The sequence below is a fragment of the Nelusetta ayraudi genome, unplaced genomic scaffold (assembly GCF_046127955.1).
Source record: "Nelusetta ayraudi isolate G7.1 ecotype Tasmania unplaced genomic scaffold, CSIRO-AGI_Nayr_v1 ptg000011l, whole genome shotgun sequence".
Lineage (NCBI taxonomy): Eukaryota > Metazoa > Chordata > Actinopteri > Tetraodontiformes > Monacanthidae > Nelusetta > Nelusetta ayraudi.
Genome location: NW_027466061.1, coordinates 1,080,280 through 1,095,726, shown reverse-complemented (window position 1 = coordinate 1,095,726; position 15,447 = coordinate 1,080,280). Strand labels below are relative to the sequence as shown.

The 15,447-nt window shown below is 43.0% G+C and overlaps 1 protein-coding gene across 5 annotated transcripts; it reads left to right on the top strand.

The window, feature by feature from the left end:
- Positions 1-55: 55 nt before the first annotated feature.
- On the top strand, positions 56-14,989 carry LOC142884363 (uncharacterized). Of its 5 annotated transcripts, none has more exons than XM_076019897.1 (11): positions 56-573; positions 1,395-1,515; positions 3,642-3,749; positions 4,354-4,390; positions 4,489-6,317; positions 6,398-6,428; positions 6,661-8,423; positions 8,531-8,579; positions 8,736-10,522; positions 10,622-10,661; positions 11,040-12,428. In XM_076019897.1, exons 1-11 carry the CDS (start codon positions 479-481, stop codon positions 11,345-11,347), a joined length of 6,168 nt encoding a protein of 2,055 aa, XP_075876012.1. In that variant the 5' UTR covers positions 56-478; the 3' UTR covers positions 11,348-12,428. The 5 variants fall into 5 exon arrangements, with proteins under 5 accessions (XP_075876012.1, XP_075876013.1, XP_075876015.1 ...); XM_076019898.1 differs by having other exon boundaries at positions 57-573; positions 11,139-12,428; XM_076019900.1 differs by lacking the exon at positions 11,040-12,428 and adding an exon at positions 12,440-12,997 and having other exon boundaries at positions 59-573.
- The last annotated feature ends 458 nt before the right edge of the window (positions 14,990-15,447 follow it).

Here is a 15,447-nt window from a genome sequence, read left to right as displayed (position 1 = left end):
ATGTTTGCCCACTAAAAGAAAAATACATTTTTAAATCAGTTCAAATGTTTAGCTTTGCTCATGGGTTAGCTTTGATAGTTTAGCTACTGTGAATGAAACAAGATGTGTTCGCAGCTGCTGGGACCTTTCTTTACAGTGAATAACGTCTTGCGAGGCCCGATGGAACCATTCCCCCCTCTGCAGGATGGTGATTTTATTTCACCGTCCAGTTCCTGGTTGGCAGGATACCACGCTTTCGGCGACTCTAGGCTTAACCGCGCAGCATCAACTTTTGAGAGGATGTGATCGCTCGAATCGATGTTTTCCAGGGCATCGCTACAATTCAAACAATTTTCCATCCGCGAAGTCAATTTTGGTTTTCTCTATGGTATAATTCTGTAAAATCTCGTGCAGCATTATTCTACCGAAGGCTTGCCAGCTTGCACTCGCCAGCTAAGCTAGCTACGTTGCTAGCTAGCTAGCTCCAACGCAGTCCAAAATGACTGACTGCTGCGTTGCAACGAACTGTGATTATCAACAAGGGGTATCCGAAAACTCCATTCCACTTTTCCGATTTCCTCTCGACCCAGAACGGTATGTATTCATTCTAAATTAAAATGTATAGCGCAGGAAAGTGAACGCAAACTACGATAGCCATTTAGTATCAGCGTTAGCTTAACATGTTGGCTAACAGTGACAACTCTCTCGAAAATGGCGCAGACCATATGCACTCTTGAAAGAAAAGTCAATGTGTAACAATTTGTGCATTCAGTTAGGCTCAGGGGTTTGCAGTGATGGACATTTTTGGCAGTGCCGGATTATTTTGCACATCTACACAATTCCTAAACCAGAGCAAGTCACAGTTACAAACTTTTCGTGCTGTAAGCTAATTTCAGTGGCTATCGGTACAGGACACTTGCCGTTTCAATGGCGTGGTAACGTTTCTGCTGATTCAACGTTGGTCGAGTAAAGATTAAATTGTTTTTGCTGAAATGCCTTTCTTGTCATTATTTGTTTGGTTGTGTATTTGCATTCAAGCGACGAGTACAAATCAAAATATGTTTTACTAGCTGAGGTGATAAACCTCAGGAGTCATCAGTTCGTGCCTTCACAAAAACATTCTGGCACTTTAGCTGTGAGATTTTCGAAAGTCTGTACTTTACTGATGCGACTGTGTTCTTGGTGTGACGTTCTTGAGTAATAATATGTCCAGATCTTCCTCTCTCATTGTGGCAGTGTTGTTTCTCAATACTGCCCGAAACAGGGGAATGAAGATGATGTACCAGTGTAGTGGAGACAGCACGAGGGAAACGGCTGTAAAGGGTTTTAATAGCACTTAGTGCGGGGAACGCATTTGTGAAGTCAACTCTTCAACGGTCCCACTAAAGTCTTAAATCTCCCCTCTTGTCATTCAGCTGCAAACAATGGGTCAACAACTGTTGTCGTCAAGACCTGGAATCGCTGTCTCCTGAGCAGTTGCAGTCACAGCACGGAGTTTGTGCCAAACACTTCGAGCCTTCTATGATCTCTCATAAGGTAAGATTACGTGCCATGGCCATCGATATAACAAACACCATCAGCATCGAGGGGATCGGAAGAACCGCACTCTAAAACTGTTTATTGCTGAAAAGGAGTGAGCTTGTAATTCCTGTCTACTAAACAGAGGTGACGGCGGGGAATTAGTTTGAAGTTGGATATCCGACAGACACTCGCGATCCGGGAAAAATCTCTGCTGTCTCACACAGTGCGCCTACCACTCATTTCAAGTGCACCCCTATTACAAACTTTACAGTAAATACACGGAGACAAGACGGCTAGCGCGTGTACTCTCCTCCTTTTCAAAATAAAAGTGTGGCTATTCAAAGCAGAGATACTGTGTTAAAAGGAAATGGAGAGGTATCACTATGTTACAACACTGCTTTTGATTAATAATGTCACATGACCGAATAGATAATCAGCCAAACTGCTAATAATTTTATATAATTAATAGGAATGATTGAAAAATGTGGAGGGGGGAAACAGACAGCAGGTGTGTCTCATGCAGTCAGTGGAGCACGATGATCCCACACTGATTTTGAGTCATTTAATCACATGACCTAGAAGCTAGTGAGCTAAAATTCCTATTTTTGAAGATTGTTTTGTAAGAAAATATTAGCAGTTTAGCGCTATAGCTTCCAGGTCACGTGATCAAATGACTCCGAAAAAGTGTTTTTAAAATGTCACTATAAAATGTCCCTCTGGATTAACAAAGTATTCGGGTTCTGATTAAATAGTCCACACTTTTATTTTGAAAACAGGAAGACAGTAAACGCTGTAGCCATCTTCTGTCGCTGTGTGGTTACTGTAAAGTCTACAATAAGGGAGCACTTGAAATGAGTAGTAGGCGCGCTTACAGGTACAGACGAGGTTTTCCTGTCCGATGTCTGTTGAATATCCAACTTCCAACTAATTTCATCGCGGTGCAGAGGTGTCACTTTGAGGCCGTTATAGTTTAAACACACTAACCATACTGGACATTTGTATGGTGATTATTACCATATATTAAGGCATTTTGCTTCACAACAAGCGGTGTAAACGTGCTAATCAAGATATGCCCATGTAAAAATAGACAAAAACAAAAAAAACTGAGGATGAAGGAAACTTCCATAAGATTTTTATCTTTAAATGAAAAAGTTGTTGCTAAAATCCATGCTTTTCAAAACCTAATATGACCTGAGACAATTGTTTTTGACAGTTACAAAAAAAGATTACTGTAAAGGAGTCTATTTTTATTTATCATTACGCTGACTCCTATTGTGATGACACAAAGTCTCTTATCGTGGCAACAAACGCTCTTTTCTTTTCTCTTGTTTGAAAAGACTTTGCTCAGCACAGCTTCTGATTGTGGGTTGTATTTTTTTATTTTCAAGTGCTTTTAGTTATTTTATGTTTTAAATGAAACTTTTCTAAAGAATGAATTTATGTGTATTTTTTGCTGTTTGTTCTCTTACAAAGTAAATATACGTTATTTACTTTGGATTGAGGAAACCGAGCCATTATTGAAAAATATTGTCTTATTTAGGCTTCTTCACAAAGTATTGCATCTGGCTTGGAGATTTGTTTTCATGTGGTTTCCAGTGTTTGCTACTCTCCAGAAATCTGATCTCATTATTGTTTCATTTCCCCCTCACATGTAATGAGCTTCTAGTTGAACTCAATCCAACAATTCACACAATATTGGATTGACTTTAATTACTAATGCATTTCTTCAGTTCACTTATTGATGTTTAAAGCTTTTTGTGAGTTGTCTTTGCAGCAACCGCAATCAGTATCATATGCTAACTAAAGTAAACAAAAAACAGTAAGACTTTGGAGAACGTACATTTTGTTTTTTTCTTGATCATTTACAACATGTGTATAGATTCTCGGTCCTTATTACACTGGTTATAATATTTTCAAGCAGAAGAGACTTCTCTGATTCCACCACTGTAACGTTTTCCTAACCAGCCAGTACCAAATTAGTTTTTCATTTGCATGTAAACTCCCAGGGTGCTCTTTAAGGTTTGTTGGGGATGTAAAGATGAAGGTTGAAGAGCTTGTTCAGCCACCATTGACAGCTTCTTTTTGAACTCAGTTTGAAGTGTCAGCATGATGTGTAACTTGTTGCCTTCATCCTCTCTCAGGATGCTTCAGGTGCCGTCTTGAGCAAAGATGCTGTTCCAACAATATTTGATTTTCCATCGCCTTTGGATAATCAGCCAGTCTGCAACAGGAAACGAAACAGAGATCTTGTAGGTTTCATCAAATGCTTCAAATGGCTCCTTTGTGTTTTTACAGTTTTAATTCAATGGTGCAGTGTGTAAAATTTGTCATCAGGGCATTTATTGGCAGAGATTTAATTCTGTGTGCATAAGTATATTTATCTTAGCGTACCATAACGTAAATGTAGCTTCTCTACCCACAGACCTGTTCTTTTGCATAAACATACAGCAAGGGTGTTACTCACAGGGCATTGCCATCTTTGTAAGGCAGCCTGGTACAGACAATCCAGCCTGAGCGTTTTGTATTTAGGGTGGGACGCTGGTATTGTGAAATAAATCAGATGCTAAGACCAAATGATTATTTACCATCACTGAAATGCAGTGGAATCATAACCTACATTTACAAGTCACCGTTTGCTAAGTCCCATCCCCCGTGGTTAGTGTTGCTATGACGAGCACACTTGCATTTCTGCTTCATTCACAGCAGCAAGTTTGGTAAAAGATATTCCGAAGTGAATCCTATCCCAGCTAAAAATCTCAGCCGAAGATTATGGTTTTACACACTGTGCCTTTCATTTTGACATTTCAACGAAAGAAAGAAACTTATTTTACCTGTTGCTATTTTTGTCCCTAGTCCGAAGAGGAACATTACTCTTCAAAGAAAACAAAAGGTACAGGATCTACTCTGCTGCTTATTTTTATTGCATGACCAAGGAAGGTTGAGAAATGTCTTCAAGTGTCACTGAATCCTTTCCAAATCCAATAGAAGCTTTTCCTCATTTTTCTGTACTTTCAGAAAACCCAACTGCATCTGAAGGTTTGGAAGAGCTGAAGGAAGTGTTTGGAGAAAACAGTGCTGCACCAGGACTACAAAATGATGACCTGACCCCAGAGGATGTAGCCAACTCTAAAGCAAGAGAGACTCTCAAAGTATATTTTAAGGAAATCCTGGCTATGACTGGGTTTAGTATCAATGGCGCAAACATTAACGCTGATGAACAGATTGGAGGAGCACGGGGCCAGCAGGCTCTTAATCGTATCTGTGCAGAGAAAATTGACAAGAAAGAAATCCTCACCTTCAGTGAAGAACTTATGAGGGAGGAGATCCAGAAAAGCCTCACACTTGCACGTTTTTTCTCAATTCTGCTTCAGGATGCGACAAGTATAGAGGGAAAGGAGCAAATTCCAGTTTTCATTCGGTCTGTCACAGTCGACGGGTTCCCACAAAAGCACCTCGTTGCTTTCTTACCGTGCGACATGGATGCAGAGAATCTGTTTTACATGCTTCTCACAGAGCTACGAAACAAGTGGGGATTGAGGATGGAGCACTGCAGAGGTCTGACTTACCTGGTTACAGGCAGTATTTGTCAGAAGATGCGAGACCTCACTAGCAAAATCCTGCAGGAGTTCCCACAAGTAGTTCTCTCACCTAGTGACCCGTATGCGTTCAACATATGGATTATTCGCTGCATGCCGGTCCTGTCGATTCAGAAAGTGGCTGACACTGTTGAGGAGGTTGCCGCATTACTGAAGAGAACACCAGATCTGTGTAAAAGATTAGAGGGGAAAATCCAAATGACATACGGGCATATGAAAGGAGAGGCAGAGAGGATCAAAGCGGCTGTCAGTCAGAATTGGGAGTACAGCACAGATGCTTTCCAGACCATGTTAGAGATTCTAGAACCATTCCTAAACTGCATCAACGAGATGATCTCCAAGGTAGAAGAAGACACCGCTGAGCAAATGGCCAAGCTCAAGCCCGTTTTAAAGAATTTCAACTTCATCATCACGCTCGTTGTTTTGAAGAACACACTCTGTTGTGTGAGTATACTCAACCCAAGTCTCAGGGGTATCATTAGCATCAGCAGTACTTTACAGTACACAATTTCCAATGCCTTAAAACTGGTCAGCAAATACCAGCAAGAGCTCGCAATATTCCACAGGAAGTGGTTTTCCGACGCGTATGCGCGGGCGAAGAAACTTGGGGTCGAGGTTACTAAACCAGACACAGAACAAGGGGACATGGCTGAAACGCCACTGGAGGACTTTTACAGAGAAACTTTGAGTCGACCCATCTTGCAGTATCTGGTCGCAGAGGTGAAGAGAGTGTTCAGCACGGAGATGGTCAGGATCCTCCGATGGCTGTCGTTGGTGCCATCCTACATGGCCGATCACAATTTCAGCATCCGTAGAGACAAAGTAGCAGACGCCAATCTGAACAACCTCGCCAGGCCTGACACGTTCTATGAAGAGCTCGGCTCTTGGGAAGTGAAATGGAGGCACGCGAGCAAGCGTCGAATCCTGCCAACCACGGTGTTCGCCACCCTCAAAATCCCCGATATTGGCTTTTACCCAAATGTGCAGAGCTTGCTCAGAGTGTTGGGCACTGTGCCGTGTGTAAACGCAGAGGCAGATGTGTACGGCCAGTACCACATGGTGCTGGAGCGGTGCCACTCCTACCTGAGAGCTACACAAGAGGACCAAAGAAAATGCAGCATGGCATACATCTACGTGAACCAAGACGTGCACGTCAGCGTCGAGCAGATGGTGGAGTCTTATGTCCAGAAGCACCCAGACATACTTCAAATGTTGCAGATTGTAAGTAAATTCCTAATAGCATCCATCTGTGGTCTTCGATAGCTCTTCGACCTAAAATTGGATATCACTTGTTGTTGCAGGATGATGAGACAAAAGAGAAGCATCACCAAGGTGAGATTCAATTTTTTGAAGTTTTGTTTTTGGATAATCATATGAATATACGTCCTCTTACATCTATGTTACACAATTTAAACGCCTTGTGATATTTTATTACGTTATCATTGTCATTATTCGTTGTTCTGGAATTGGGGAAACATTTTGTTTGTATATGTGCATAGTGTGATCTTGCATGTTTGTGTTCAACCTGATCCCCGTTACTGACTATTGCTTCCGCCTATTTTAGTGGCATCCCTCGGAAACCATGCTGAAAAGGACTGTGAAGAGGAATTGCAATTCATAAACCTAGAAATGGACGCCGAAAGGCTTGCAGAGATGAAGTGCGCAGAGACTGATAGAGAAGCCCTCAAGTCTGCCTTGCAAGTTGCTGTGATCTCGGCTTATAGCAGCCAGGCCAGAAAACCTAGTGACGCTACTCAGGACGGAGAGGTTGAGTACGTAACCAAGTCTGAAATGAATGAGGTCCTCTCCGTGTGTGAGAACGCTGTACGTGAGGGAATTCTTATGGAAGTGGGGCGTTCATTCTTTTCTCTGTTCATCGACCGTGTGGTGAAGCTGGGAGACAAAGATTTCCTTCCACTGTTCCTCAGATTTGTGGACAGTTTTGATGTGATGCGCTTGGAGTTGATGGGATTCATTGAAGCAGACCTCGACTGTGATGCCATGGTGCACCAACTCTTCCAAATAGTAACCGTGAAGTGGCATCTTGATTTGAATAACTGCAGAGGCCAAGCATATTTAGGCTCTGGTGACGTGTCCTATAAGCTGAAGGCGTTTGCTTGTAAGGTCCAGGAGAAGTATCCTCTTGCCATTAGCACACATTGTTCTTGTTACTCCTTCAACACATGGTGGTCCAAATCCATCCCTGTGCCTGCTGTTAAGCGAGCCCTGGATACATTCGAAGAGGTCCTGATGTTTTTCGGCAGCACCGCTGCCCTACAAAAACAGCTCGACCACGTGATTGCTTTCGGTCTGAGAGAGAGCTACGAGAAGATCCAGGAGTTTCAGGGAAAGTTCTGCACCCTTTGGCAAGAGAAGCACGATTCTTATGAGGTCTTTGTGCAGATGCTGGAGCCTCTGACTGAATGTCTAGAGAAAATCCGAAGCAACCCGCAGAGATGGAAAGCCTCCATGTCTGACCAAGCGGGTGCACTCCTTGGCAAAATAATGCAGTTTGAGTTTATTATTGCGATGGTAATCTTGAAGAATTCCGCTTCCTTTACCCGAGAGCTCAGCGCCGGTCTTCAGAAAGACCACTTAAGCGCTGCATCCCAACTCTGCCAAATCAACGGCATTGTGGCCACGCTGAACAGAGTCAAAACTACCATTAAGGTTTTTCACCAGAACTGGTTTGACGAGGCCTCTGCATTGGCACAGAGTCTGAAAGTCCAAATTGAACTGCCCGAGAGCTCCGTGTCCAGAGACAGCATGATGAAGCCGGCCAATTTTTACAAAGACACTTTGAGTGTCCCTCTTGTGGATAACCTTATAAACGCTGTAAAGGATCATTTTTCCGAGGACCACAAAGAAGCCCTCAACTTCCTCTCTCTGGTGCCGTCCTCGGTCACAGTGAGTTACATTTTTGAGAGCCTCAAGTCAAAACCTCCCCTCTACAGCAGCGATCTCCCCGACGCCGACAACTTCTTCACTGAGCTGTGTTGTTGGAGGGTGACGTGGAAAACCAAAGTTGCCTCCGTCACTATACCAGCCACAATATTTCAGACACTGCGCCTGCCGCTCATGCAGTACTTCGGAAACATCAACGCACTGCTGAGGATTATGTCTGTGCTACCGAGCACCGCGCTGGACGATTGCGGAGTTGCCATGCGCCACAAAAAGTTCCAAGACTACCTGAGAAATTCAAACCCCAAAAACAGGTCCCCTTCCTTGGCCATGCTGCAGGTGAGCACGGACTTCAGCAGAGACCTGGACCACATGGTGAACCAGTGTTTGAAAGTAACTCCGCAAGCTTTGGAAGGCATCTGTCTAGTACGTACTTAAAAAATATATATATATCTCTATATATTAATTTTATTAAGTTACTTCTAAGGTATTGCTTGTCCTTCACTAATAAATCATGTATGGCTCACTTGCAGGACAAGGAAGCAAAAAGCCTCTGCAGAAACCCTGAAAACAATATGGAAGGTATGTTGGTTTGTTTTTTTATTAGTGATTATTAGTTTTTAAATGGCATTCTAAATAGTCCAAGTTAATAGATCCTGTTCAATGGGAATTGGATAAAAAGAAATAGTCTTTGCGTAACCGCTGTTCTGTGTTCTTTTCTCTCTGTTGTGTGCATAGTTGATCATAACGTAGAGGAAACCGAAGACAAACCAAACATTAAACTGTCATCTGAGACGCCTGAGGACCATGACATCAAACGGGAAAATGAAAATGGAAGTGCAGGTGACAATCGTCAGAGCTTTGCCACAGTTTTTAGACTGGCCGCACTCCTGGGGAAAAGGAACAGCAGCTTGTCTGACCTCCCCGACGAGGACCGAACACTTTTCGTCCAGGAGCTTAGCCTCTGCCACTGGTTCGGAACTGTCTGTGGACCTTCCATTAGCGACGACGAAATGGTCCAACTCATCATAAATGGAATCAGAGATGCGATACTAAGAGAAATACAAGACTCTCCGTATTTCTCACTTATCACAGATAAACCGTTGAAAGTAGCCGACACGACTCACCTACCTGTATTTGTGAGGTATGTCGGAGAATCAACCCCGAAAGTCGAGTTAATGGGTTTCCTGCCGTTTGATGAGAACTGTGACGCTGACGTGCAGGCGAATAAGCTCGCAAAGATACTCACAGAGGACTGGGGCTTACCCATGTCTCAGTGTCGTGGACAGGCATTCATGCATTTGGGCGTAGGTTATCAAAGCCTGAAGAAGATGTCCTTGGATTTCCTTAAAAGCTACCCGCTGGCAGTCGTCACACCCAGCGAGTCCTGCGGGCTTGCTCACTGGCTGGCAGGATGCGTGCTGTGTCCATCGGTAGCAAAAACGCTGGACATTGTTGAAGATCTGTTGGTGTTTTTCGACGAGTCTCCGTGTCTTGAGGAACAGCTGTCACTGGCCGTCGACGGACTCTTGAACATGCCGAGAGAGGCTCTGGAAGAGATACCTGAAACTTGTTGCTCCAAGTGGAAAAAAGGAGAGGATTTCTTTGACATACTCGTCGACACCCTCGATGGCATCCTGAGCTGCCTCGACAACGTTAGCGCCAGCGGCATTGGCTCCAAGTCCATACGTGCACAAGTTCTGTCCTCGGCTTTGAGGAACGTAGATTTTGTTGTCACTCTCACTATTTTAAAGAACGCTTGTGCTCCGCTACGCAACTGTAGCACCGTCTTCCGTTGTGGAAATCCAGCTGATATTCTCTGTGAAGTGGAAAAAATCCCACAGCTTATCGAAACGCTCAATAAAATGCTCGAAAATGTGAATACCGTTCACTCCACTTGGTTTGAGCAGGGCTTTCAGTTGGCAACTAGGGTAGCTCCTGAGCAAGTGTGCTTCTCTGAGGAAGCCAGCAGCTATGAATCCCCCGAGGCCTATTACAGAGAAACTCTGAGCGTCCCACTCCTCAGGAGTCTCATCGACGAGATGAAATACAGTTTTTCAGACGACCACTTGAAGGCTCTGTCAGTTCTGTCACTGCTTCCCTCTTGCAATCCCATCATGTCCGAATCAACGGACAAGCCGTTCAGCCACTACCTTCAGAACTCTGCAGAGCCCGTAGCTGCTGAACAGGAAATTAATGCGTGGACCTCCGTCTGGCGAGAGAAATACCAGGATGTTCCTCCAACGTCAATTACTGAAACACTCGTCCACCCTGAGTCTAAATGTCACCCAACTGTCACCTTACTGCTGAGGCTGGTTGCTGTTCTGCCGAGTGTTGGAATGGAGTGTGACCTGATGAAGACCACTCTGAACTCCATCAGGGATCTGTTAAAGAACACTGTTTGCAAAGGCAACCTAATCGACCAAGTGATGCTCCTGTCTCACTACACAACTCTGCAAAGGCTGCCAGAAGTCATTGAGAAGTGTGTGGAAGTTGATCAAGAGAGTAGTCCATGTCTTTCCCTGGTAAGACAACTTCTTTTATTTAAGTACATTTTTAGTGTTTTTGATGCAGCATGCTTTATTGTTATTCTAATTGATATCCCCCTTTTTTTTTATAAACAGGTGACACAAACTTTACAACGTCAGAAGTTGACTGACCGAGGTAAGTAGATTGACGCCAATTTGGGTATGGGGTTTCAATTAAAGGTGCAGTGTGTAAAATTTTCACGAGTTACCTGAAAAAGCTTAATTCATTATATGCTTATCTCAGGTATAATTACTGTAAAATAAAAGTAGTTTGGTTTTCCTACCCTTAGAACAGTTTTTTAATGTATACATAGTATAGCAAGGGTCAATAATATATCAAGCACATTTGATACATAATTGCCACTAAAATTCAGTTGAGGACTTCCGGTTATGGCGCCTGCTTGAGCAGCAGCAGGTCTCTGAGCTCCGATCCCGTGTGCTATACGTTGCACTTTTATTTTGCCAATTCGACCCTCGACTACCTAATTTAATTCAACAATCGTTACTTGTTCAGGCTGTGAACAAAGATGCCAAGAAGAAAAAACAAAACAGATTATCACGGCAACGAGCGGCCATAACGACAACGACGCTAACGTGGAGCACTCCTCGGCAGACAGCCAACGGGACTCGGTGGGCGCTAAAGCGGACAAGCAAGACAATGCCGACATTTTAGCCGCCATTCGTTTAATGAACGCAGACCTTTCAGTGCAACTTCAGGAAGTCGCCTCGTCTAATCAAGCGATGAAAGAAGCAATCTTTTCTGAGAGATTAACCGCAGCGGAGTCCCGCATTGACAAAGCTGAAGACGACATCTCAGCGTAAACTGGCAAAGAAAAATCCCTTCAAAAGAAGGTTCCATAGTTTACATTAAAACTTGATGACCTCGAGAACAGACACTGAAGATCAAACCTGCAGCTGATTGGTTTGCCTGAGAAAACTGAAGGGGGAGATGCGGCTGCTTTTCTCCAGACTTTGGCTGCGCAAAATCCTCGGACCAGACAAGTTTCCGAGCCCGGTTGTTATTGAACGTGCCCGCCGGCTGCATGTTCGACAAGATTCGAGCTGACCCCCCGCAAGCTCTCATTATGTATTTTCTTAACTATCAAGATAAAGTTTGAGCAGCCTGACAAAAAGGAAAAGTGATGTACCAGGAGCACCAAGTCGTGTTCTTTCCAGACCTTTCTGTGGAGGTACAGAAACAACGGCGACAGTACAACGACGTGAAGCGGAAACTCCACAAGTTGAACCTGGACTTTGGATTTATATTTCCTGCAAAGATGAGGGTCATGCACAAAGGCAGCCGGCACCTGACCCACACGCCAGAGTAGATGGAACAGGAGGACTATTTTGGATCCTGCGGGGAGATTTATTATTGTACAAGCGTCGCTAATAAACCCAGACTTGATTCTTGTGAATTTATACGGTCCTAATAATGACGATCCAAGCTTCTATAATAATTTATTTCTATTAATCTCTTCGCTCCAGGGAGCCATAATAATTAGTGGTGATTTTAACTACACCCTTGATCCGAAACTGATCGCTCTTCATGCATAGATCCAACCCATGCAAGGAACAGGAAAATAATCCACCAATTTATGCAGGATCTTAACCTCATTGATATTTGGAAAGTAGAAAACCCTACAAAAAAGATTACGCTTGTCATTCAGCTGCACCTAATACGTAGAGTTGCATAGATTACTTTATCATGTCCAAATCACTCGCCCCTAATGTTAGTGGTTGTATATACAAGAGCATTATCATTTCTGACCATGCATTACTTCTGCTCAACTACTCGGCTAAGACTACTGTCAGAGGAAAAACTCTACGGCGCCTAAAACCACAATGGTTTCAAAATCCCAAATTCTTTGACTACGTTGGACAAAATATTGATGACTGCTTTCTGTTGAACTACAGAAACTTCTATAGGGGACAACTAGACTGATGTGTGGACCACTGGCATTCTGAAGGATGACCCATACAAATAATATACTTACTGTCCTGTCTTACCTCACTTTTGAAAAAATCTGCATTGTGATTATTGTGTTCTGCACCTGTGATTGTTAGTGTGACTATTTCTGAAACTAATAAACACACTTGTTGAAAAAAAAAATGCAGTTGAATATCTTCTGCATATTGGACATAAATACTCTATTGACTGAAATATGTAACCTACATTTACAATTCTCGTAACGTGGTCATTGTTGCGATGCCTAATCTTCTTTCACTTCCACTTCAGTGACATGACTATCGACCTGCATCTTTGGTAAAAGATACTCCAAAGTGAATTAGAGCCATTTTCTGTATTAATAGTTATGAAATATCAGAGAGGACTGAGATATGTATTTCAACACTAGAGGAGTGTAGAGTCACAGAACTAGCCACACTTGGGTGATGGAGGGTGAGGGTGATATTTTACACACTGGACCTTTTAAGGGGTCACAATAATTTGAGCTGAATGTTAGTCTTTTGATTTTTTTGCCTTTGTCATTTTTGCAATTAATTTATCGTCTTTGTCAGGTGACAGTGAGGCGAAATCTGTTGCAACTACAGATTTAGAAGCTTCTAGCGCCACAGAGACTCCTGCAGCTGGTAAATCCGCAAACGGTGAAGTAACTGTGGACGTTGCCGAAGGACCAAGGAAAGCAGTCTCTTTCTATGAGCCAGAGCTTCGTGAAGAAATCCTCAAAGAACTCTGGCACTCTCAATTCTTCACCGTTATAACTGACCAAGCAGTAAAAATCAACGGTGAGCACTATGTGCCGCTGTGCATCAGGTACCTAAACAAAGAGCATGTCCAGTGTGAGGAGACACTGGCTTTCATTCCTTTTGTTGAAGACCCAGCAACTCTTGCGGATGCTATTGAAACTGCTTTATCTGAGAAGTGGGGCCTTAACATGGAATATTGTAGAGGCCAAGCCATGCTCAGCTTTGGAAAAGTAGGCGCTCAGATGCGAGCTGTCAGTTCTCTCATTGCAAAGAAATACCCCCAGGCTGTACGAACTGTCAGCTCTGCTGTGTCTCTCAATGTATGGCTGGCGCGCTCCTCTCCTGCTGAAGAAGCAGCTGATGGCGCACTTCTTATAAGCAGAATACTGAATTGGCTCACGGAGGATGGCGGACGCCAGAACAAACTGGAGGAGATGATCATGCACGTGTTCAGGCACGATGAAGGAAAGGGCAATGAGCTGATTGACAAACTCGTCAAAAACTGGGAGAAAAGTCACGACGTGCACGACTTTATGGTGGAGGTTTTCGAGGCAATCATGCTCTGTTTAAATGAACTGAAAGATGAGGGAGATGCCGCAAACCGGCAGCAAGCGACAGCATTTTTTGACGCCATCAGAAACTTTCAGTTCATCTTTTTAACCGTGATGCAGAAGAACATCCTGGGCGTTACTAAAAAACTAAGCCAGTCTCTTCTGGGTAAACCCTTAGATATGTTGCTTGCTGTGGATAATTTTCCTGACCTCAAAGCATCCCTTTGTAAACTGAGGAGTGACGTGGATGCGCATCACAAGGACTGGTTTGATCAAGCTGTTGTCCTGGCTTCTAAAGTTCATGTGACAGTGTTGCATCCAGTGCTTCTAGAGCCATTAAGCGAGTTTTACAAAGAATCCATCAGCCGGGAAGTTATAGAACATACAATAACGGAAATTGAAGACCTCTTCACAAAGAAAGTGTTGGATACTTTCAGATGTCTGGAGATTGTGCCTTATGCAATGTCTAAAGTAGAAACCAGCATTCTTAGTGGTCTTATGTTCCACCTGTACAAGGAGGATTTTCCAGATCAAGGGTCTCTGCATTCTGAGGTGAAGTCATGGAAAGAAAAATGGTTGAACCCCCTGGCAGGCTATCTCCCATCGACAGTTCTCGACACACTCAAGACTTCGCACATCAGAAGTTTTAGTAACATAGAAACTCTGCTCAGACTACAGGTCATTTTACCCTTCTCAAGGAAGGAAAGCAACTTCAGACAGGGGAAAAGGAGCTTACAAGAGTTCATCCAACATGATCAGCAGTCTCTAGCAGACCTGCATCTCCTTTAAGACACGAAGATCCTCTGTCACGGCTTGCTTATTCAGGCGGTGTTTTAAGATGTTATCGTCACCTTAATCACAAGCCTGTCTAAGCCTTAAGCCTTAATTGAGACTACCCGTTCTGAATTATTCTTTCTTTGTAAATTGTTGACAAACTCTTTGATATCTTTTTGTTTTCTTGCAATTATGTCCCACATTTTGTTTTCAATCCCTGTAGCGTGTGCAGCCGTACAACCGAAAGGGACCCTACTGTATATCTAGGCAATGAAAAGCAATGCTCCACTGATGGTTATCAATGCTTGTGTGCCTTGATGCAAAAATGATTCCCGATATCATGGTAATAAAGATGTTAATACAAAGGTTCCCACTGGCTGTTGACAGACTTCTGTATAGCTGTTCTTAATAAAAACATAATTATGACATTGTACCCTTATATTTTGCGGGCACAAATGAATTTGGTTAGTCCCCTATGAATTCACAATTTCCTCGTGTTTTTCTGTTGTTACAGGAATGACTTTGCTGTAAGTGTGTCTTTGAAAGAATGTTTTCCTTGAATAGGAAAGACTTCATATATATTTGTCAAAAAAGTAATAAAATCTTTAAAAATAAAAAATAAAAATAAAAAACTATTGTGGCGATTTTATTTATCGTTAAATTAAATTGGAAATACGTTGCAATATTACGTGGGCATTAATAGGATCTCGCCACAAGAGGGCACAATAAAACCAGTAAATGTTTGGAGGCCTTTGCCAAGGCGTTAATGCAATTTCACGTTTGATTCTACGCGGGGTGATGTGTTTCCTGTTGTATATATTTATTTATGGGGGGTGCATTAATGTTTCTTATTTTTCTATCAAATCTAAGTCTAAAGGAGAACGTAATTCA